This window comes from Aythya ferina (assembly GCF_964211825.1).
Source record: "Aythya ferina genome assembly, chromosome: 20".
In the NCBI taxonomy this organism is placed as follows: Eukaryota; Metazoa; Chordata; class Aves; order Anseriformes; family Anatidae; genus Aythya; species Aythya ferina.
Window position 1 is genome coordinate 1,097,092 of NC_140318.1, and position 24,587 is coordinate 1,121,678.

The 24,587-nt window shown below is 41.3% G+C and overlaps 2 protein-coding genes and 1 long non-coding RNA gene across 9 annotated transcripts in view; 1 reads left to right on the forward strand and 2 right to left on the reverse strand.

Moving 5' to 3' along the window:
* Positions 1–236: 236 nt before the first annotated feature.
* Positions 237–17,081, reverse strand: GOLGA1 (golgin A1). 2 transcript variants are annotated; one of them, XM_084493681.1, is made up of 22 exons: positions 16,720–17,081; positions 15,959–16,049; positions 15,069–15,143; positions 14,631–14,728; positions 14,098–14,130; positions 13,315–13,443; positions 12,856–13,025; positions 12,342–12,453; positions 12,123–12,218; positions 11,773–11,898; positions 11,168–11,263; positions 10,622–10,717; positions 10,189–10,341; positions 9,869–9,964; positions 9,027–9,116; positions 7,692–7,794; positions 6,894–7,012; positions 6,222–6,383; positions 5,603–5,662; positions 4,583–4,753; positions 3,535–3,621; positions 237–2,700 (listed from the first exon to the last, which is right to left on the reverse strand). In XM_084493681.1, exons 1-22 carry the CDS (start codon positions 16,852–16,854, stop codon positions 2,620–2,622), a joined length of 2,379 nt encoding a protein of 792 aa, XP_084349807.1. In that variant the 5' UTR covers positions 16,855–17,081; the 3' UTR covers positions 237–2,619. The 2 variants fall into 2 exon arrangements, with proteins under 2 accessions (XP_084349807.1, XP_084349806.1); XM_084493680.1 differs by having other exon boundaries at positions 6,855–7,012; positions 16,720–17,079.
* Positions 17,082–17,878: 797 nt separating this feature from the next.
* On the forward strand, positions 17,879–19,302 carry LOC311421625. Its single transcript, XR_014684927.1, has 2 exons — positions 17,879–18,767; positions 18,888–19,302. It is a non-coding gene; the product is annotated as an uncharacterized lncRNA (long non-coding RNA).
* Positions 19,303–22,607: 3,305 nt separating this feature from the next.
* The window catches only part of SCAI (suppressor of cancer cell invasion), a 37,356-nt gene continuing 35,376 nt past the window's right edge, over positions 22,608–24,587 (reverse strand). For all 6 annotated transcript variants that reach the window (XM_084493686.1, XM_084493685.1, XM_084493688.1 and 3 more), the window contains 2 exons: positions 24,313–24,413; positions 22,608–23,196 (listed from right to left, as the gene is read on the reverse strand). In XM_084493686.1, the coding sequence (XP_084349812.1) occupies positions 23,047–23,196; positions 24,313–24,413 (251 nt within the window). In that variant the 3' untranslated portion in view covers positions 22,608–23,046. The remainder of the gene's footprint in view (positions 23,197–24,312; positions 24,414–24,587) is intronic.

The window sequence follows — 24,587 nt, forward strand, 5'->3', positions numbered from 1 at the left end:
TTCTGTCTTTGTTTTTATCAGCTCCTAAAAGTGCAGCAGCAGCTGTCCCTGGTGAGATGAGTTTAGGAAGCACTCTGCCTCATTCCTGACCTAATTCCCTACAAGAAACAGAGGCCTTAATTACCTAACTACCCCTTCTTATGATGGGCAGGTGATAAATGGTGTTTCATGCTTTAAGCCTCTCAATTTTAATTAGCTACAGCATCCCAGGGGACATAACCAGGACTATAAAGAAATCAAGATTAGAGTTTTAATCCAAAATGTATTGCACCACAAATTTCATAGTGTTTCAATACAATCCATATTTACAGCATAGAAGGAAAGAAATCCATTGGCCATAGAAAGGATTGTGTATACCACTGTTCCTATACAAGGGAAAGTGCATTAGCTTTTTTTTTTTAGTACACCACACACACACACACACCATTCTTGCTCTGGTATCTGAAGAAAATTCAACACTTGAGAACTAGTTGTTACGGTAAGTTGATCCTGTATGAGCTTTGGGAAGTGTTAGTCAGTCTGTTATCTACGACACGTATCATGCTTTCTTCTAGGGTACCTGTCCTGCATTTGTTACTATTCAGCAGTAACTTTTCAACCCAGGCTCAACTTAAACCAATCTGTCATTAAGCAGGCATCAGCACGAGAGAATCCTGTCCCTTGGCCTTGGTCCCACAGAAACAGGACAAGGGGACATTCTAAAGGAAAAGGCCCTCCCCAGAACCAATAGGGTTATCAGCCTGCCCTCACTTTGTTTCAGTACAGGAGCAGCTGATAAAAAGTATATTTCTGATTGTCTGTTCTCATTATTAGAGTTGTACTCTTCCCCTAAACTTCCCTACTCTATACAGTTAAGTGCCATGGATCAAAAGTTGCTAGACTCTGTTTTGACAAGTTTAATGTACTAAGAAGTCCAGGTGGTTTTACTAAACTTAAATTGAGCCTAGCTCTAAACTGAGGAGTGTCACCTGTGCCAAGGTAATAGCTACTGTGAGCTCCTATGTCTTATATATGGCTACTTAACCAAAACTGAAGATTTGCAGCAGATTTACTGCTCTACCAACTTGACCTCATGTAGGATACTTTCATCTTCACCACAGCGTCCGCATGCATGGGAGCAGTCCACATGCTGAAACTCAGCACTGCCTCTGGACTGCCACCACCAAGGTCATTCAGACCCCTGTTAGCAAACAAAGTTAAAATTCTGAACAGTGACCTTATTTTCACTGAGGACAGGTGGAATTTTCTTGACTGCATTTAACATTGTTAGTAACATGAACCTCATTGTAAGAGAATTACCAGAATTGCAGCCTGCTCAAATTTTGTACATGCATAGTTTTTTGAAAATATATCCAAATTTTAAGGAGACAGACTGATTGCTGCTTCCTCTTTTCATCTAGATTGCGTGGTGGTGTTGTAACTAAAGGGCAAAATTGTGCTTCCAGTCTGTGCCAGCTTGGTCCCCTCTTCCTAAGGCAGAAGGAAGCAACCTGCTGGAATCAAGATCTATTAAGAGTTGAATTTTGCCCTCAAAACCAAAAACCTCATAAGCAGCGTTCCTTTTACCATGTAGCTAGGACACAGTTAACAGCCCACTACATGTTCATAACAGTTTCTAAGCATCAGTATCTGAACTATACAAAACCACAAGAGAGGTGGATACTGGTTATGAAATTTTGTCACTATCAGACTTGTAAAGGAAAAAAAAAATAGTACCAATATTCTTCACTTTTTTTTCTTTTTTCTTTTTTAAATAAAAGCTATTTTCAGTGTGCATTTACAATACCTGGAATTCAGCTTTAAAAATTTAAAATAGTTTACCTCCCCTTCTTCCCAATGCTAACAACCTATAGTACAGACTAATAGATTAGTTTTAAAGGCGACTGAGTATTAGGACTATAATTAAGACCATTTTAAATATTATTTTTCTTTAAGAAAAGTAAAATCAGACAACTCTAAAGTTGTGCTCTCAAATTAAATAATCGTCATCAACATGCAGCCTTCAGGACTGCAGGCCAGGATATATGCACCTTAAATTACACAGTGATATGAAAAGATGCAAATTATTAGTTATGTCAGTATAACAAGGCAAGGCAAATTTCTTTTTGGTTAAAGCTCCTGCTCCTGTTCTCTGAAAGACTTCTCAAACTGTCAAAAATTCAGTACAGTATTGCCAACATTTTTCTTCCATCGCTTGCTTTCCACAGCGAGACAAGGAAGCTTGACCGTGTCTAGAGTTACTCAACTCTAGCACTCCGTAACAGAAGCCGGAGCCACCCTCATAACAGATGCACGTGTTAGAAGCTTGAACTGCCAGCACCGGTGTTAGTGAGGTTAACGTTACCCTTTGGTGCCAAGAAAACCAGATTGACGAGCACAAGGAGCTGACTTCCTTTGAAAGACCATCGAGACAATGGTCCCCGAATCCAACCCAGAAGAGGTGTTGCAGTTTGTAGTGAAAATTTCTCCTTGCACAGTATTACTTTTGTAAACAGCTTCAAAGTTCCTGTACAAAATACTGCAATGACAGTGATTAAGACACACCTGAAGTGGTGTGTTCAGTGTTCTTTTCACAGAAAAAAAAGTGGCTAGATGCTGAACGCCCATTTTCAGGTTCCCTTAAGACCACAGCGTCCTTGGGCTCGAGATAGATGGCCGGATACTGCCTTTAGGAGATGGCTTTGACCCAAACCACGACATCTAGGACAGGAAAGCACAACACGCATTATGCTGGGTACACACTTTTAAGAAGCTGAAGACTTAAAAAACAATACAGCACCTGTGTATCTCCCTATCATTTGATGGAAAGAGCTGTTTATAAAACAACACTGCGGACTTCAGATGAAGAAACTGAAAGCAGTTTCACATAACCAAACCTAGAAGGAACAGCATCCTGTTTTCACAAGTGAACACTACTGGAGTACACTTATATGTATTCTTTAAAGTAATAACAAATCTAGTCATTTAAACAGTACCTGTAGTTAATCTAGTATTAAGCTGCTCTCTGAAAAAGATGGCAAAGGGTACGTAGACCAGATGTGTTCAACCTATCAAGTCAGCAGAAATAAATGCAGGGCACACTGAAGAAACTGAGGCAGCACTCATTTATGAACATCCACTAATAATGACACAGCCAGGGACATACAGCAGATCTCATTTCATGCAAGGGGAAAGGAGAAACAGATCTAGGTGTCTAAGCCTAATGTCAACATGACAAAACCAAGAATTCAGTTTCCTCTTAAACGTTTGACTACTCACAGAGCTTTCTAGCTTCCTGTCACAGGCTAATTCCACTGGGCAAAACTGTGCTGTTGCTCCTCTGAAGCACTGGAAAGTTGCTCTGTATTTCCCTTGCTGACACACTATTTCCAACATGTAGCTATGCAATCAGCTAACGTTTTAATAGTAAGTTACACGTATTATGGTACCTAACATTTGGAAAAAGATATTTTTCATGATCTCCTAGCATCAAAGAACATTCATTCCTTTTGCTCGGAATCCAGTCAGAAATTGCAAGTGGAACAGAATCCTTACCTTGTACTCCAAAGTTTCTTTAAGCATATTTTCTTCCTCTTGCGAAAAATTCAGTAACACAGATACAGCTTTAATTAGATGGAATGCCTGAAAGAAACCACAGAGTTTTGCTGCTTATGATGCTCTCAGGCTCCACATTTTGGACTACAGTGCAGCACTGTTTTTTTGCAGTTTTAGTGACAGACTTTTTAGTCACACCTGTGAGCAGCAGAGCAACAGTTTCCCACTATTCCCAATTCCAAAAGGCCAGGACAGCTTGTACTTTATTTCTTCTGTTTGTGTTTCCTGGCTTTCTGTTCTTTAATAGTGGTTTGCATATTTGGGGGTAAAAAAGACTAAATGAGGAGCCTAGTTAGTAAGAATAAAGAAGCCTGGCTCCTGTGGCATCCTAGTTTTTTTTTAAGCTTTGGTAAGTTGATCGAGCCAGCACATAGGTAATTAAGAATCATGGTGTTTTAAGCACACACTTAGGTGCACGAACTGCACAGTGCTAGTATTCTAAATGTGTCAATCATGAAGAACTACTAAAGGAGTCAAGCAGTCAAGAAGCCATGGAGCTGCACTATTCTTTCCTTGATCTTATCTACTGTCTGACTTGCAAATAAGAGAAGTGTATTTGTCATGACTTTTACCTGTATTTTTTCCAAAATAATGTAGAGAACAAAAAGGAGCCCCAGTGCACACAGAATTGCACCTCATAAATATCACCTTATTAGCAAGTGGTTTATGTCATCCTTTTTTGTTGCTGCCTTAAATATATAGCCTCTTTAACACTAATTGCATATACTCCATATGCTTTTTAAGAATAGCGCAGAGAATGCCTTATGGCTTCAGATCTTTAACTTCCAGACATAATTACCTCCTACCTTCCATTTAGATCCTAAAAATCTCTACTTCCAAACATACTGCTGCTAGCTAGTTTGTGTTACTGTGCTGAATCAGTCAATTACTTTTTAAGTGCAAAAGTATGAAACTGGCACAGAAGTATCCTTAGCAGGTGCCAGTTTCTAGAGAACAAAAGACTTGAAAGATAAGCATACATTTTTACCTCAGACTCCCGGCAGGACATGAATTTTAGTACAACGTGTTTAAGGTATTCAAAGTTTATCTCCCTTGAGTCATTTAAATCAGAATTGTTTGTGACAGTCACAGAAGTATTAGGCACTTCAGAATTTGTTTTTTCACGTACTTCAGGTACCTCACTGTCAGGCCTTATTTTCTGAAAAGGAAAAGAGACATCGTGGTACATTGTGGACTGTGTCAGTTTGGCACTGGGAGAAGATTTGCATCTGAAATATCTAACGCAGAGGGCTTGTACCTACGAGGTGGGTAAAACCTTGGCATCAACAGGACAAGCTTCTCATCCTTCAAGGTATCATAGCAGAGCAGCGTCTTCACCCCTCCCTAGACTCTAGGACAGAAGCTAGTTGCTGTAAGTGTTATGTCTACATGACACAAACCAGCAGAATTGGCTTCAGCCTAGAAACTGTCATTTGATCATTTTCTTTCACCACTCATCTGCTCTATGCTTTTCAAATGAGGGCTTTCTCCAAACAATTCTCAAGTTCAGAACAAAAATCACATCATTAGAGTATTTTTAAATTGCTTTTAAAATGTTTAAAATAGAACTTTTTCTCAGAGAGAAAAGCTATTGCACGAGGGATTAAAGAAGAGCTTTCCCTGAGGGCTGACCTCACTCCTATGGGAAAACTTCAATGACTGGCAGCTAAGTAGCCATCAAACCTCAGCCAATCGCTCCACAGAAATGTACTGGATGCTGGACACTACCAAACACAGGTCACCTATTGCTATAATTCGACGTTGCAATAGCTCGGAGGTGATGGCTACCTGTCACACCATCCATTCAATAAACAATGATCTAGGATGACGTATTTCCTTAAGTTGAGGGTTCACAGAACTGCCTGCAAATGCAAGGAAACTGCAAGCATTCCCAGTAGAAAGAAAAAAAAAAATACACTGTAGCTAGCAGTCAAGTTTTTGGAACTACTGGTTCAAGTAACTGTCAGTGAGTGCCAGCTGGAGAGAGACTGAGAAACATAACACTTACCAGTTCTTTTTGGAGGGTTTTTTTCAGTTCTGTCATTCTTTGCTGTAACTGCTTTATCATCTGTCAACAGAGCAAAGGACAGCACTAACATAGCATTCACTGTTAGGACACATTTTGACCCACCGGTATATGTAAAAACCCATGACAAGTAAGTGTAAGGAACAGAACAATAATTAAACACAGACAGCTCAAAAGAAGCAACCTGAATGTCTTGTCTTTCTGGCTGCACATGTTCACAGGCATGCAATAGGACACTTGGGTTTTAATGACAGCACAACGGAAATTAATTCAATGAATTCAAACAAAAGGGTTCTGCAGGAAAGATGTGCGTGGTATCATTTGGTGCTTCTTTCCTCCAAAACAGATAAGGAGCAGAACATGCCACAGGAAGAGATTTCCTTTCAACTCTTGCTGCAGTTTTCATTTACTGTTATGATACCCTTATACAATCCAGAGGGGAAAAAATTACTCATAGAATGTTGGATTCAGATTGGATCACTCATTTGGGGAAGCCTGCTTAGGCCCATCTTTCTAAGGCTGTGGCACAGGTAGCACCAATTATTAGGCTTCCTAGTTAAAATGGGAAAGACTAACAGCTGTTTCTCCTGTTTCAGTTTACCTTGTTTTTCTCAACAATTTGCTGTTCCAGCTCTCTGTTATCCTTCTGAAGTTGAATGACATCTGCAGCTGCTACCTCTCCATTCTGTTCCATCACACGGTTTTCTGGAGGATGTAAATGCTCGTTGTTCAAGGGTCCTGCTGATTCTTCTAGATCTGAAACCTGTAAAAATGTAAATGGTGAACTGCAGAGATATCATGGTATTTGCAGCCCATGATCACTCTTCATGGAGAAAGCTAAACTTTCCTACTTCTGTAGGGTTTTGTTTTTTTTTTTTTTTTCTTGTTTGCTTTTGTGTGTGGGTGGCAGCAGTTTTCTGGTCTGTGTGTTTGTTTTTTTTTTTAAAGTACAAAGCATTAGTGACAATTGAGTTGGCTACATCATCTCCCAGTGGCCTCTTCAGAGATTTTGGGTCTCTGTCTCATTAAATGTCTTGAGGGGATTGAGTAAGTCAAATAAAATAAGGTGGTAGCCTTCACGAACCACTCACAGATCTGACAGCAAACAGCTTCCTTTAGGAAGACAAAGAGCAACAAATAATGCTGTACCACCAAGGCATGACAGAAGTGGGATCTCTTGCACGACTGCTGATTTTCCCAAAAAGTCAGAGAGAAGCTTTGCAATTGCACTCACATTTTTCTCATGTTCTCTGGCCAACATGCATTCCTGTACCTGCAACTTCAACTCATCTATTTCCTTTCTTGCCGTTTCTTCTTTCTCCACTGCTTGGCTATTACATGCCTCTATATCAGATTGCAACTGGTGCATTTGCAGCAAGACAGCTTCATGATCTGAGGAAGGAGAAATCTGCTTAGTATCAGTCTTCTGAATCAAATGGGATTTTTTTTTAATTATTTTTCTTAGACAAAGCAAGATACACTGACAGTAAATCCTGACCTTTGAGTTGTGCTCTGTCACGAAGACAGAAGACAATGAAATTTAAGCCACCAATCTCATGTGCATATTTTTGCGGAGGAGTGCTCTAGCTGTTTAAAAGTCAGGGTGATTTTAATACTTAAAAGTATAATTATAAATTATACCTGTTCTAAAAGAACACGGACCTCCACCAGAAGTCTGCAACTTGTGTTCTGACTGTGCAGGAACACGTGGGGCTGAGCTGTGAGCACAAATGGCTAGCCAGTGGAATGGTGCAACAAGAGGCTAAAGTTTTGTTCCCTTTCTAAGCAATGACAACACACAAGAGAAACAGAGGTGCCTGGAATTGAATGAAGATGACTGCACTTCATCTTTTAGTATAATTGTGGAATATCAGCCTACAACTGCTCTTTAAGAATGTAAATAATGTATTTCATGCAAGTGCAGTTTTTAAAGTGGTACAACAAAGTAGCGGTTTTTGAACTGCAATTCTTTATTTCATGTGTTTTGCACAATACGTTTGCCTACAAGAAGTACAGCAAGACTGTACTCAGATGAAGCTATCTGGAATACAGTGAGCTCGTTTGATCTAACCTTGTCTGAGTTGGTTTAGTTCTTCCTTCTGTTTTAGAAGCACATCAGATTTTTCACCAATAAGTCGGTCTTTTTCCTCTATTAAGGAAGCCAGATGTGAAACCTTCAAAGCAGTCAAACAAACAGAATTCATTAAAGACATGCAACTAGAAGAGGCTACGGAATGATTTCAACATATCTCAGGTTCAGAATTTTGGGGAATGCAGCGAGGGGGGAGGACTGGAGAAGAATTCTATCAGTGGAAGGCAGCGGCTGGTATCTACAACTAGGCAGGGGCTGCATGAGCTCTGTGCTAGGCAATACAGCACCTTGAGAAGTAGTTTGTGCAGCATTAGTGTTACAGATAATACAGTCTGGATGTCTGTGATCTATCCCAAGACTCACAGAAGGCATCACATCCACACTGTCCTCATTTAGAAAGCACTGAAGTCAACGCGGTGCTGGAGCTAAAACCACACTTCCACTTCTAACAAGCTCCGTGTCACAACTGCAGGTTGCCTCATAACCAGCAGGTGGCAGCTGTAAAACAGCCGCTGTGCAAAACTGGATATCACTGTACCCCTTCTACAGCTGGATCGAGCAAGTACATTATCTGCAACTGCTCTAGAAGCATGAAGAAGCTGAAAGATCAAGATCAAACTAAATTCAAACTTGCTCAGCTGACAGTTCCCAGCTTAAGAAAACAGGAGTTCCCATTATCCACTACACCTGCTTTGAACAAATAGAAGAACAAAATAAGACTACCTAGAGTTTCCATTTGGTTACTGGATATAAACTTCTTCCATAAAAGGGAGCATAGGGTTCTAGAACTGCTGTGCTTAAGAGGGACAAAGATGTGATACAAGCACTAAAAGGAACAACAGAATGATTAAAAAAAAAAAAAAAAAAGCCAGCTAGCCATGTCTCGGGATGACTTGCCCACTGGGACTACGCACCATCCTACAGATTAAAGGGGTCTGAAGTAATCATCTCTATTCTGAGTAAATGTGTTCACTTGCTACCAACTGGTCTTCCCCTCAGTTTTTTTTATAGTAAATGTCACAACCTGCCCTAACTCTTGAGCCTACAAACTTACAAATATCTCCAACTTTGCAGCTAGCAGCATTTTACATTTTCCCACTGGAATAGCTTGCATAAGTTGATAAAGATTCTTGTGCAAGCATTTACATAGTCACCCCAACTTTCACGTTTACTGAGGCAACCCTGGCTGTCTTGCATGCTGAAGATGATTCCAATTAATTAACATAAGAATCAGGAACATTACGTCCAAGTCTCATCCAATCTGTTAGAGGTTAGAGCACCTGAACATATTTTAGACTATGGGTATTGACCAACCTGCTGTTGAAATTCCTCTCTCTGTTTTCGTGTTTCTTCCAGTGCTTTGGCAATTTCAGTGCTGACAGTCTCTCTGCTGCTTAATTCCTTCTGCAAAACAAAGGTAATTCAGATGTTACTTAAGACAACTAAAATCGGGTCAGTGTCTCATCTTTAAAACCAAATCCATTAGCAACTACAATTTATCGGTGTTCTAATACACTGTGATTTACATTTGTTTCCAGTTGTGCACCATTGTTTTGTTTGACTGTACTACTGACACCTGCACACTCAGGAGCAGTACAGAACTGATACAAGACCCCAAACATATCCAACACTTAAAAGATCTCTTATTAGCTTGAAGTATCTGTTACAAAGTGGTGGCTCCTTCCTACAACTATCTTTAAATTTAATTAGGCATCTAACAGTAGCTAAAGATAAAACTTTCAACAATCTAAAATTACAGTCAGAAGACTAAGTATAAGCTGTAAATACCTAACCAAGTTCCACTTATGCTTATGACTGCTTTTTTTGAATGCTACGAGTGGAATTGATGTGGAACTATTCTGCGTTCATTGCTGCCAACAGGATTTAAAAGCTCTTCATGCCTGACAATATGGGAATGTATTATTTATGCCTGATTTGGGCAGATACAAGCATTCTGTTTCAGGAAAGGATCACCCATTTGTAACACTCCTCAGATGCGTTTCTACTGAGGAACAAAGATGATTTGCAGCTTTAAGTACACAGAACCTAAATGCAATCTGATTCCAAGTGTTAGGAAGGTAACACACCTTGCCAGGAACTGTTTCTCAAACCAAGCACAACATTTAACCGGTATCACTAACCAATTAAGCCCTTACCTTTAGCCTGTTTAGTTCAGATTCTTGATTTTTTAACGAACTCTCATACTTTTCTCTGCTTTCATTAAGATGTTCATTTTCCTTCTCCAACTGGCTCTGTAAAATGAAGACTGCTTAAGTACTAAGCACAAGTATTCCAATGCTTTGTTTAAACAGATCCAGCGAGTTCTCTGTTCATATTTAATATCTCAAAGTATTAGAACATCTATTGGAGTGCTTAGGAGCTCTGAGTAAGCACATTCAGACAACGTGAGTATCTACTAGCTTTGTTAAAATAATTGTGAAGACTCAGGTGCCCCCTGAACAGTTTCTGTACTTACTATCTTGTGCTGAGTAGATGTTTTATCAAATTCCCAAGCTGTTTGAAGAGCAGCAATTTGAGACTCCAGCTCAGTAACTTTTTGTTCATATTGATGTTTCTCACTTGATAACTGCTGCTGCAGTTTATTTCTTTCATTTTCTAGATCAGTTTCCTTAAGAAAAATAAATACCACTGAGTAATAAAATGGTATTTTATTAATTGTACTATTCTCTGATAAGAATTGGACATAATTTCATGTGACATACTCAAACTGAATTAATACCATTTCTTTGGCAGTAGTGCCATGCACTCTCATACAGACATTATTAGTTTAGGAGACAAACAGCAAGAAAACACCAGAGCAACAAATCGAACACAGAGAAAATAGTACCAGTGGAGATGCCGAAAACTGATTTGCAACTGGTCATGAAAATATTATGCAGCGTACTCACCAACTTCTGAATCTTCAGATCTTGCTCACCAGCTGCTTCTTTAATCTTTTTCAACGTTTCTGTTGTGGTCTGCAGTTTTTGTTCCAGTTCTCTATTCTAAAATATAACAATACATTAACTTCCTTATCCATTGGCATCTACATCACTAGAAAAAAAACAGTAACATACAGAATGTGGGATGACCCAGTAAACATCAAAACAATGAAACCACATAGTTCAGAGAGAAAGTCTACTTGACACATGCTGCTTTCTTTAAAAACTCATCACCATCCCAGCCCTTCCTCAGCAACGCTTGCACTCCAGCTACTTGTTTCTTTGGGTAGGAAAGATATGCTTGAAAACTCTTAACTTCAGAACCACTAGGCACCTCTCCATCACTGTAGGTGGGGGGATGACCAGAGCCACGGATCAATTAAACTTTCCTTTCAGACTAAATGGGACATAGAGCTTCACTTTTGGTCAAGAGCAAAAGTACAGCAAGAGGAATAGGTATTGAGTATCAAGAAGATGGAAACAGTGGGAATTTGTATGAAAAAAAATATTTACCTGTGTTTCCAACTGGTTCACAGTATCAGCGTGATGCATTCTGTCTGTTAGTATCTGCTGCCTGGTTTCATCCAGTTTCAGCTCAAGAGCAGCTTTCTGAAGATTATATTGGGTTGAAGAACAGGAGGACAGACAGACAAAGAGATAGGATTTTAATTAAGATTTGTCTTTGCATTGCATTAATAAAACAATACTAAAATGGACCCACATGCAAAAACAAAGTTTCTCACTCCCATCTTCATGCTTTTCAATTCATGATAATAAAAAATGAACAATAAGAAGGGCGCACTGCTCTCCGTAAGGATTAAACGGTAAAACTTTCCAGTTGCTCCACCTTTTGTGGGCATGTTAAAAAGCTCTTCTTTCCCTTCATTCACAGACAATTCAGAAAGACCAATGCAGACATCTGTGCAAAAAGTACATAAACAGGCCCAATGTAGTCATCCACGTAAGCCTGTTCAGCGCAGCGTGCCAGTATACACCAGAGGAACAAATGTGCCCGCATTACATCATCATATATTCTTTCCATATGTAGTAAACAATGTATGTTCTAAAAAAATCTCCTTGAGATTGCACTTTTAAGCAGTCTATAAATGTAAAATTACCTCCTTGAGTAGTTCCTGCATATGTTCATCCCCTGAAAGATTTCTTTCTAGCTTCTTTTCCAAAGAGGACACTTTTTCCTGCAGCTGTTCGGTAAGTTTATTTCTCTCAGCAAATTCAAAAGTCATCTGTGGGAACAAGAAATCATTTTTATTTTTTTACTTTTTGTAGCCAAGCTTTCATCCAATCCATTGTAGTTTGACATGAACAAATGCCTCTAAGAAAAGTTCTATTTGAAAAAACAATATAATGTTCAAACACTTCATGAACACCACATTTCAGACTAACAGTGCGTTACCAAAGCATACACCTTCACACCAGGCAACAGAAGGTGCATCTGAAAACACTTAACCTTTAGCTTATGTTGTTCATATTCCACCTTCAGAGATTCATGCTCCACTTGTAACATTTCCAGTCTCTTCTCACAACCGGAACCAGCAACTTGAGCCTAAAAGTTTTGAGAAATGACTTGCTTTAAATCTTAGATTTCCAAAACCACAAAACTGATATCAAATATAACATATGTAAACAGTTAGCTCTTTGAATCAAACCTCACTTATCTGAAACTTACATTTTGCAAGTCTACAGAAAGCTGCTGAATGACAGTTTGTAGTTCTTGTTCTCGTAACTCCAGAGCAGTGATCTTATTTTCTGCATTTGTCTCAGCTGTCCTTAGTTCATCTCTTCACAGAAAGAGGGAAAAAAAGTGACATAGCATTCTATAAAAGTAACCTTTGGAAGATAATTCTGCTTCTTATGAAAATGGACTAAGCAACGTGAACATTTTCTTGCCTTCAAACCAGCCACTGTCTTGATTATACACTTTCCAAAAAGGTAATGATTAAGTATTCAAACTACACACACAAAAACTGTAACGTTCTTACAAAGTCCTAAACAAGTACTGCTTCAATTGGCTTGAAAATCAAGATATATAAACTTGGCATTTGCATCCACACTGCCACACTAGAAGCAATTATTCAGTCTGTTCATTGCATATATAAACTCTTCCAAAAAAGACAGACTTGGGCACAAAGTATTAGTATAGGGGAAATTAATACACCCCTCACGAAATACGACATCCATACCTCTGTGCCTCTAGCTCCAAGAACTGCTGCTGCAACTCCTGAAGATCTTTTCGTAGGCCTGATGACTCATTGCTTGCATCCTGAAGCACTTCCTTAGTGTGGGCTAGCTCTTGAGTGCATGCCTCTAGTTCCTGCTCTGCTTTGCTCAGAGATTCTTCCTTTTTCAAAAGCTGGACACCAGAATGTTATCTTTAACAATATATATGAACTGGTAGTGCTGATAGAGTCTTCTCATTTAAACCTGTTTCCCTTATTAAGTTATGAGCTGAATTAAATAACTCCCAGAAAAGTCACTGTTGTAATACTCTACACAGTACTGTACACACATACCTCCTGATAGGATTTGGACACTGAACAAGACTGTGTATCAGCATTAAGGCTGAAAACAATGCAGTGCTACCACTGAGTAGGTGTTCTAACAGAAATTTTAGCAAAAAGTTATGTTTAAAACAGTCTTACCATGTGTTTAACTTTGGCCATTTCCTGCTGTTGAAAGCCTTCCAGCTCATCAATTTCATCTCTCTTTTGAAAAAGGTTCAAACTCTGCTCCCTCATTTCTCGTAACTGCTTTTCAAGCATTTTTTTTTCCTGATAGACCAACAAAATTAAAAGGAATCTGAGAATATCTGAATGCTAATTTGAAGTCAATATGAGTTTAGTTAAATTCTCTGGGAAAGAAATCTTTTCTTGCATCCCTAAGGTGTTCTGACAGTGCTACATACAGAACTAGAACCTCTTCAAATTCGTGTTGCACTATGCAATGTGGAGCAAATTACTGAACTGCAAAAATCTTTTTTAAAAAATTGTCTTCGTTACAATGTGGTCAATGAAAATGCAACTCACAGCAAATAATAACCTGTTTAATGTCTTCATAGTCAGAGGTACTTTAAAATAGACTAAGTTAAATGGTGAGAACTACAGCAAAACTGAAATCCCACACTAAAAATTAGGTTTCTTTCTTTTATGAAACAGATGACCCACTACAAGACCTCAGACTAAATCACTACCTCCTTCTGCATCCCAGCTGCCTCCTCAGTAAGATCGTTCTTCTTGCAACCCATCCTTTTTTTTCCCACATTGAAAATTAATTCCAGAAACATTTCATAAAGCACCGGAGCTGGTAAATCTCTGGCCCCACCCACTGAACAATGATCAAATATTTAAAAGAGCTGAACAGAGCTGAGCTGTAGAAAGCATGTGGGTGCTGTTTAAAAATACAAAACAAAAGAAAAGCTTAATTACCTTTTCAACTTGACCCAATTTTTCCATCCACTCCTGAACAAGAAAGAAAGAAGAAAAATCAAAACCCAGCTGCAGACTTTAAAGGAGAACAATTATAGTTAAAAAAAAAAAAAAAAAATTTGTACTGATACAAAGTTACTGATACTGATAAGTTGTGGAAATGATTAAAAAAACACAGTAATCACCCCAAAAAAACAGGTAATATTTCAATATATAAAAGCTGTGGAATAATCTATGTTACCTGCATATAAAGGTATTATTCAGAATAAAGCAAAAATGACAACAGGTCTACTGCAGTGGAATCTTACAAGTGTGAACTTAACATTAGAAAGTTCTGTGGGCTCTTATTCAAAACATTAAGAGGACTCAGAAAAACGACAAGCACTACACCTTTTTTTGTTTGTTTGTTTTTAAACTTTGGCACACTAATGGAACACAATGCAGAACAACTACTTTAATTAATGGTGACACCTGTCTGAAACATCAATGTCACGCACAGCCAGTCAAAACCCGAGCTGTTCAAACTCTGTTACCTGGTCCTTTTTTTCTAAGGCCAAAGCCATTCCCTCAGCCATCTTGGCTCGGTTGGCCTGGTGAGCTTCATTCTGCTCTTGAAACTTCCTCATGGAGGCTATCAACAGAGAATCACCAGCTGTGTTAAAAACCCATCAGCGGCTTCTGAAATTTCTACATCATTTACATCACACTGCTTGCACATCAAACAAGTTCCAGAAATAACAAAGATACAAGTATCGTTTCTCACAGGGTTATAACAAAGCTGTAGGCTTCAAAAAAGTCTCTCCTGCATATTAGCCCCAAATTTGCCAAAAAGAGTGTATTAACAATTTAATTCGTCAGCCAACCCACAGGCACACAGTTTGAAATGTTTAAAACAATCAAAACTGTTTCTTTTCAGCTGTATTTAAATCATAACAGTTTTCAACTAAAAAGAGAGAGAGAAAAATACGTACAATCCTGATGCTTTTCTAATGCATTCTCAAGCTTCTCTTTTATCTTCTGCAAGTTTCGGATCTGATCAGCATAATCTTGTGTGAGGAGGGAGAAGCACAGACCAGGAATGGACAGACATTAGGGAAAGAAATCAAATAGAAAAAAAAGAAAAAGGGGAAAAAACAAAAAAGAAAAAAGGATGAGTGGAAAATGACAATGATTTTCTCAACCAGAAAATCATTCCTGCTGAGGAAAACCTGGGTGAGTGTAACAATGAACACAAGCAACTAATTCTATACTGTCCATAGGGAAAATGACCGGTACAAACAGGAGGGACCTGTCCTCAGCACGCTACTTACACAAAAAAGGGCAGTACCAGAGAATGGCAAACTATCCCCACGTCTGGCTATAAAAAGCCCGTCTTCATCTGGCTACAACCTCTCCTTATTTCCCAAGGTCGCCTCTGACCTTTGGGAAGGAGCTGCCTAACAGCTCAGCCTAGTCTCTGACCCACTACACGCGGCAGGAATGGAAACAGTCATAGAGCAAAGCCCTTACAACGGCTCTACAGATCAAGGTACCATCTTAGAAAGAAAAACAGCCTCAAGACTGTTTTATGCTCAAATCTCTGCTTTTTCTTCATTTCAGCTGTGATACTGTCAACACCAGAAGTCTTAGATACGGAGAGACATGAACCATCACATAAAAATATTAAAATAGAAGTGGGAAACACTGAGGCACGGGGACAGAAGGTACCCCAGCTGTTCCAAAGGAGCACATCAATGCTTCAAGGAATCAGTAGAAGTCATCCATCAATGTTCAAACCAAACATACATTCTAAATAAATTTAAACACTTAAGTTGAAAGGAAATAGTTTCTAATAGGATTTTATACGCATCAAGACACATACCAGACAGCTTGATCTCCAGCTTTCTTATTTGTTCATTTCTTCTGAACAACTGGGATGAAAGATCCTCTCTAGAGCTGCTTCCATCAGAAGCCTTGACAGAAGAACAACACTCGTGTAACTTACAAGTACAGACAAAACGATCCTGTCACATACAGACTCTAGGATGATAAACACTGCTCCACCAAGGTGCCAGAGCATTGCAGCACTCATTTAATCCCTTCACACCTGGAATTATGCAGACTGCTTAAGCAACGATTTATAACAAAAGACAGCTTGAGCAGAACATGGGAGGTACTACAGTGCTCTGTGTGCAACAATACCAAGCACACGCTCTCAGCAGTTACACAGCGTGCTGGCTAGTCAGGAGGCAAACGCAGGTGCACGGCGAGATCACAGCTAACCTGCATCCAGCTCGCTTCAAGTACTTAGCTTCACAAACAGGCACCTTACCTGTTTGCCCATTTAGCATCTGCTCAGTTTTATAACTGCTTTGCAGTGTTCTGTACTGAGACAGCTTTGTAACTCCTGTATACGTGAGTAAACTAGGATGTGCTGTAGTAAACACACCAACATTTCCTCATTAGTACTTAAGTGGCCTCCAACTAATGACTCATCCCCGTATCGAGGCGCACACCTACAGCCACCCGACACGCAGACACCTCGCGGGGCACACTCAGAACTCGCGGCCGCTGAAGCCACAGCCTAAAGGAACCAAACCGCGTTTGCAGGAGGAACCAAACCGCGGCAGGCGCTGAACTCACGAAGTCATCTCCCGAGTCCGCCCCCACGGAGGTTATGGACTCCTTGCTGATGGACCGGGGGATCCGGGCGGCCCCCCCCGCCCTGGGGGCCACGGCCGCCTCCTCCGCGATCTTCTTCTTCAGCTTCGCGAACATCGCTCCTCGCTCCCCGCGGGTGCCGCAGCGGCCGGGCGCTCCCCACAGCCGCCGGTAACGCTCCGAGCTCCGCGCTCCGCCTCCCGGTGCCGGGCTTCAGCTCCGAGCTCCGTCCTCGCGGCGTGTCACGGAGCCTCCCGGCCCAGGGGAGCCCCGCGGCCCGGCAGCACCTGCAGGGTACGGCCGGGGGGGGTCAGGGTCCCCCCGGGGCCGCGCGGGAGGCCCCAACCCGGCCCCGCCGCCCCCGCCCCGCTCCCAGGCAGCCGCGGGCCCGCGGACACCGACCAGCCCCGCGGCCCGGCCCCGCCGCCTGCCTCCCCGGGCCCCGGCACGCGGCTCCCCGGCCTCCCAGCCCCCGGTTCCCGTCGCCCCGGCCCCGGCCTCGCCTCTCCTCGCCCGCCACCGCCGGGACCCCGCGGCCGCCGCCGCTCCCCTGGCGACGCCGACCCGGAAGCGCCGCGCGGGCCGGAAGTGCCGAGGGACGCTGCGCACGCGCCGTGGGCGGGCCCCGGCCCCGGCCCCCAGCAGGGCCCGGCCCAGCCCCGGCCTCCTCTCGGCCTCCCCTCAGCCCCGGTCCCGGTCCCGGTCCCCCCCGAGCGCTCCCCGCCGCTTCCTGACTGCCCGGCCCTGCCCGCAGCCCCGCAGCCCCGCCCGGTTCCTCCCTTGGGCAGCAGGCTGCCGTCACACAGCGCTTCGGCGAGTTACAGAGCCCTGGCACAGAACGGCTGTTTGCTCCAAAAGAAAGTTTATTTATAGATCTTTGTACTTTTAAAGTAAAATAATCTGCTTTGTTACCAAAATACGATACACAGGCAGACGGCTGTAAAACACCTTGAAACCAATCACTACACAACCACTCAGCGCAGCACCCGGCCCTCAGGGCACAGCCCCCCACCCCTTCTGCTTCCTCCTCCTCCTCCTCCTCCTCCCCCTCGTTGGTCCTGTCCCGGCCGAGCCCCGCGCCCCCCTCCCCGCCCGCCCCCCGTGTCCCGGCTCAGCCCGGGGCTGCAGGATGCTGCCCCTCAGCCCTGGGTTACCGCTGGGAACTGAGAACAAAACACATGCCAAAAGAAATCCGCGAAGGCAAGGGGGCAGATATTCAAACCAGGCTTTTATTCTTGAACAAAGAGCTGCTGTTAGATCCAGAAAGATCTAAATAGCTAACGAACGCCTTGGGACCAGCACGTAGCAGTTGAAATCTGCTCTAAACATGAAACCAGGATCTTTAAGAGAAACATCTATGCATGCTCAGGGCAGCTGGCTCGTTAATGCAGCAATCGGAATGCAGAGACAGTCCTTCATTTTCCAAAATATCTGTCAAAATATCTGTCAATGCAGAAATCTCAAACTCAGTCTTTTCTGTCTCAGTAGAGGAATGGTTTGGTGGTAAAAATAATAATAATAATAATAATTAATAATAAAAAAGTAAAAAAAAAAAAAGTAAAAAAAAGTAAAAAAAAGTAGCTTTACTTTCATTCTTGAATATAAAGCAGACATTTGTTTGATGTATTCCTTCCTGGTACTATTTGTAGACATCCAAATCTTGGAACCACTTACAATAGATTTGGTCACGGTACCAAAGTTGCTCTAGAAGTCAAAGATACTAAAAAACACAGGAGCCATCTCAGGAATATGCTTTCCCTACTCCGCAGATTTTTGCCCCGTCCTCTGCACCAGTTTCCCTCACACTGAGGCTGACACCAGGCTAACGTCAGCAGGGAGAGCTTCCAGCTGCGTACGTTAGCTTTTTCCCTTGCTGGTCAGATTCCCTTACTGGCACCACCTGCGGAGCTCCCTCAGTCACAGAACTGCAGCAGCCATCGCAGATCAGCTGCTCGCACCCAAGCAGCCTCTGGGCCTGGAACGGGCAGGACTAAGCGAGGGCTGTGCCACTGCCTCATCAGTGATCTGTAGTAAGAGCATCTACTGAAGAATCTAATGTAGCTAAAGATCTTACAAAAGAAGCCTCAAGAGAGGGGGGAAAAAAAGTTGTTTAGACAGATTCCAAGCTTTTTTTTTTTTTTTTTTTTTAGCTTTCAGGAAAAAGCAGATTTCAGGCATAGCGTGGAGTTACAGTGCGAGGAAGAAGGCAAAGCAGGGGGAGGCACTTCACAACAGCATGCCTGTGGATGAATGATGGAGCAATACTTCCATCCTTAGAAGGGAAGCCTGACCAAAGCTACTGAAGTTGTAGCTTTTGAAGATAATTACCTTAAGTCTAATTCCCTTTCCTCATCTATTTCATACGGTCTTTAAAAGACATCTCTGCACATCTCCCTGTCTTGAGAGTTTTAATAAAGTCACAACCTTACAGCTACTGTTTTGACAAATTATGCAAACAAAGTCCTGAAACTTTTCAAGAAAGCACTCTGGGAAGCAACTCCAGTTCACACAGCCCGCAAAAGGTAGTGCTCCATTTAGCTATGCGTGGAGAAAATGATGCATGACATCCCAAGAGTAGTTAAACACAGAGCTGTAACGATTCATGACCCTCTCTTCCCCTCTCACCGTTATTCTGGGAAGTCAGACAGGGAAGAAACAGAAGGCAGCAACACTAACCTAGATGTTGTAAAGCCAGTTTGAACAGAGGAGTAGGAATAGAGGTGCCTCCTGTGGAAGTAGGATTAATTTGAACGTATCACATGCAGTAAGTCGGGAGCTAGGCAGAAGTAGTCTGACAGAGACATTTAGTACAGCTCACATTTTCCTCTCTTAGTATATTACATACAAAATTGACCCTTTTAGTTCAGTATTGCTTGGTGGTGACTAGTCTTATCCACTAACATATGCAATGTAGTTATATGTGAAGAAAGGGTTAATGAGACAAGAGGGAAGGCATTAGGCCTGAGAAGAAAAGGATCTGTTCTCACTTAAAAATGGTTCAGTCTTTCCTTCGCTTCCAATGAGGACTGCTAGATACACAAACCAATTTTTTCTTCAGTACATACAAGCATACATAGAGAAGGTACCTACAACCACGGCACACAGCACACGGTAGCACAAGTTTAGAATGACTTAGTAAGTTCAAACAAGACAAGGAGGGAAAATAGCAATATTTTCATCTTGAAAGCAGTTGTTTTGGGCCAGAAGGGAGGGGGCTGGCTCAAAATCCAAGATTAGATACTCATCCTATCTACAACTAGAGCAGACAGAAGGTATCAGCCTTTTTCTTACAAAGAAAAAGTACTCCTACTAACACAACAGGAGTAAAATCAGTATCTCTGAATACTCTTGTCAGCAGCAAACCTTCTGAAGCAAAGGTCAGGAGGTAAGAAGAGAAAGAGGGACTTCCAGAATGAATTTTTGACTTGGACAGTCAATGCTGTTAAGAAGTTCAACTTCTGAACTCATTTCAAAAGCCTTAAATTCTCCTCATGTATTCTAGCTTCTTCTTAATCTTTGCTTTGTTGTTTTGTTTGTTGTTTTTTTTTTTTTTTTTTTTTTTAAGTGCATTCTCCTCTGATTAGATCTACGTTGGTAACAAGCAAACAAAACCTCTTCTCAGGGCTGAACAGTGGATTAGAAGCCTCCCAGATCACAAGCAAGGACTCCTTGCTTCAGCCCAGCTGAAGTGAAGACTCGCAGTCTGCCAAGGCTTCCCCAGTCAGGTAACAACATCCCACAGAGGGTCACCAGCCCACGCTGATGGAATCATCATGCCCATGCTTAGAATTAGCATACTATTGTCCAGATACACGGAGCCAAAATGAGAACAGCTTCATAAAAGCAAGAGCTAAAGCAAAACAAAAGCATTTGACTGGAAGGGAGTGAGCTGGGGAAACCTGAATTCCCCTCTCCCGTGCAAGCTGAACACTGCTGGAGGAGGAACAGCAGACGGGGTAACAGATAATGCGTATCTATCCCTTGCTGCTGCATTAAAGGCTTTCACTATTTTCAGCTTCCCCATACAATCCCACATTTTAATATCTGGGGACCTCCTACCAGGAGAAAAGGCAGATCATCAGCTTCACAGTTAAGAATCTATGAATCTAATCACTGTCATACGTACAGGAGTACTCATTCCCCCCTGGCTAACTGAGGCCTCCTGTACCTGAAATCAGATCTGAATTACTTCAAGGACCAAGTGCAAGTCCATGAAAACAGAGAATTACAATGGCAGAAGAGCAATTACCTTTACTACAACCACAAATGATCCGGTATACTTTGTGGAATGCACCCAGAATGGCGTATGTGTGTATATATAAATTTTGTATATAGACATTGTACTGTTTCATACTTTTTAATACATATACAAGTACCTATACATATATACATATTTACAATTTACACCAGCCAGTAGATGTATGCGTATTGTACATATACACACAAACGCCTAGAATACACATGCACACACACAGACACACACTCTTTAAAATAAACTCCACATTCCATGTAACAAAGTCCTGCCATAGTCCAAGAAGAGCAGCACCAAGTGATGGTGGGGGCAACATAATAGCTTCAAGACTGCTTAGAACAAACACATTTTTTCTTTTTTAACACTTGGGAAAGCAAAGAATGGGTTGCATCAGCTACAGCCCAGATACAGAGAACCCTCATACAAACTTCCCACCTACACTCCAGCAATTCCTGCTATTCCATACTGTGCTCTCTTCAGCTGAATGAGGGCGTATCAGTGCTGATGTGCTGCCCTGCACTATTCCAGCTGAGTAGATCACACTTTGTATGACAGCACTACAAACAGGTCTACTGTAGTAACTATGGTAGTCACCTTTTTTTTTTTTCCCCAACAAAAATGGAGGCCTGGCTGGGGTTCAACATTAAAAGAACCGATCAGACTTGTTCTTTCACTGCCTTTCTAGTATATGGAACAGCAAACATTGGCTTATTTAATTAAAATATTTTCATTTCCTTCCCTCTGATCATGCTTTCACTGTCAGGAGTTGCAGGAGGTGCTCTAGCTTTGCAAAGAAGGCGGTACAGTCCAAATGAGGCAGGCAGTAACCTTTCCCAGCAGTCAGAGCAGCCTTCTCCAGCAAGTGCCTTTGCAAAGGCCACTGTACTCCTTCACACACCACGTCTGAGGGAGCCCATAGTTCTGCCAAACATAACCACAGCCCCCCAGTTTTACTGGTTCAAAGAAAGGACCGAGATGCAATGCTGGGCACTCAAAACACTAACAGGGCTTTATGGCAGCACCCGCTTTCTTTAACCTGCAAGAGGAGCACCAGCATCTCTCCTTGGGCACTGGGATCCAGCACAGACTGGTCTGATAAATGAGTGACAGGAAGGGACTGTTTGTATTCAGTGCTTTATGGGGCATTCTTTCAACTCCAACCAGGGACTAGTGACACGGTGGGAGCCTCGCATTTCATACACACAGAGAAAATAGGGGACCACACCTGCTGAAAATTTAAAGATCTCTGTCTAGTATCTCAAAATGAAGAATGCCCTCTCCTAGAAAATCATGGCAGCAATACAAATGGCAAGATGATCCTTATTACACTGAGAGAAGGGGGATAGCTTTCTTAGTTTCTAATTTATTAACCTGCTGACCACCTACCCAGCCAGGCAGAGTGGAAATTGGTCAGCAGTACAAATTTATATATAAATTGCAGTGTCAAATTTAAAGGGAGCATTAATTTCTTTACAACTTAATTTCAAACCTACTGCATCCAAATACTACCTAATCTTCCACAGTTTTGTCTACTTACTCGCCTAAGACTGAAAAAATATATTTGTTATGAAGGACTCTGTATTATTGCTATTGTTGGTTTGCACTGTGTTGTTCCACCTTTGCCATTTCAGATCCAGACTCTTTGGGGATAAAATATTGTGTTGTGTTTGTTTTTTTTTTTTCTATTGATTTTTTCCAATTTTTTAAAATTTGTATAAAAATAAAGAATTTCCACAAATGTGGGCTAAAGGTAACCAATAATACGTATATGCTTAGGATTAGCTGTTGGAAATGTGGTTGATATCCACAAGACCACAAATAAACCTCTAGTGATTCTTTAGTTTAACATTTACAAGACATGAAAACTTCTGCATATAAAATTGACCCCATACAGAATGGAACAGCTAACCTAACAGCTGTTTATTGTTACTTTTTAAAATAATGGTCCTAAGTTTAAAAATAAAATCAAGTACTTCCTTTTATGATTTTCACATTAGAAAACTGCACCATTCAAAATCTGTGGCCAGGGAAACCCCTTTGCAGTACGACAGTTTTTTTTAATAGTCGTCGAGAGTGTTTTCCATGAAAACATTTCTAACATCCAGTATGGAAGCCAGCTCCAAAATGTGCTTTTGGAGGTGAGGGTTCTCCACCGTCTCATCTCTTGGCAGCTGAGGATAAGATTCTGGATAATTTCGTGTTTCCTGCTAGATGACAGTGAAAACAAAGAATCAGACATTCATTTATTTTCATAGCCTTTCAGAAGAAGATTGCAAAAGGCCAGTTTCACGTAAGAGATACCCTAGTCTGTTTAGCATGCTACAGAGAGAAATGATTCTAGCAGAAATAAAGCCACTTTCAGTTTTCTTTTCCTATTTACTCAGGGATGGTTGTAGCGGCAATACAAATGCCCATTCATCTAAAGATGGTTATTCATATTTTCAAAGAAACTTTGCAAATAGAATAATAATTGAAAAAGGCTTGACATATACTTACGTAATAGGCTGGAGTTCATTTCTTGAAATTTCTTGAAAAAAGCATCTCCACTGGGAGATTCATCTCATCCTAAAACAAATATCTAAGACACGGGGGGCAAATCCATCCCCGCTCACAGATAACCTACTTTTCCCTGATACCAAGGAAGCCAAGGTAGATTAACATAGGTTTGGAAAGCTACCAGGTGCCTGCAGTTAGATGAGAGGAATACCGCACCTTCCTGTGTTTTGACTTTTGTGTTGGTTTGTTTTGTTTTTGTTTTTTTTTTTTCCTCTGATGTTTAAAACAGAGCAGGCAGTTTATATGCCAACAATTAGAAATAGAAAATGGTGTAGATCCAGAAGTAGGACTTCACTGTTGGCAAAGCACTAACCAACAGGGAGGGAAAACACCATCTTCATGTTTAGTTTACTCTAACTTCAAACACCTTTCAAACTATTTGTGCTAAAATACATTCCCAGCAATAAAGTTCCACTGCTCCCCTCTTCCTCTTACACTCTTGTTTTACAGCTTTTTAGTTGCATTGAAATAATAATCTTGAATTAAGAGGAATTGTTCTACCACACAAGGCTGCTTAGAGTGACATAAGTGAATCTCATAAGTGTCTGCTACTTATGTAGAAAAATAAGACTGAAGCAAGTCAGAGGCTTCACGCCTTTGGAGAGGTAAAGAGGCACAAATTCAATACAAGCTGAAGTCATTAGCACGTGGGAATCAGCCGTCTTTCTGAACTCACAATGATATGCTTAGCAATAAGACCCTTCCAACCTGCAATTCTATATGCACTCAATTGTTGCTCTCACAAAAGGACAGAAGTCCCTGCGTACCCGGAAAATTTTGTGCATCCTCATAGTAGCCGAGCAGAAAATAAATCTTGTTAGAAGCAAACGAAGAAATTCATCCCCAAAGAACTGAAGAAAGGACTGATCTGCAAAGGAAGGCAACAAAGAAAACTCAATTTAGAAAGGCTTTAAAAACAAGAAAAGACGTGGAGGAAACCACCACAAATACCTGTGCATTCACTTTATTCACTGTTCTGTCCCTTGGTAAGGCTGGGCAAGAACAACCAACATCTCCTGAAGCAGCACACTAAGTCTTAGTT

Bases quoted from the DNA above. Each gene is read 5' to 3' on its own strand.
- GOLGA1 (XM_084493680.1), bottom strand. From the start codon at position 16,854: ATGTTCGCGAAGCTGAAGAAGAAGATCGCGGAGGAGGCGGCCGTGGCC. The intron at 14,131-14,630 runs GTAACAGAGTTT...TTTCTTGTTCAG, and splicing joins CCTTAGAAAAAAAGGACCAG to GAGTGGATGGAAAAATTGGG. The intron at 11,899-12,122 runs GTTAAGTGTTTT...TTGTTCCCACAG, and splicing joins ATGAACAACATAAGCTAAAG to ATGACTTTTGAATTTGCTGA.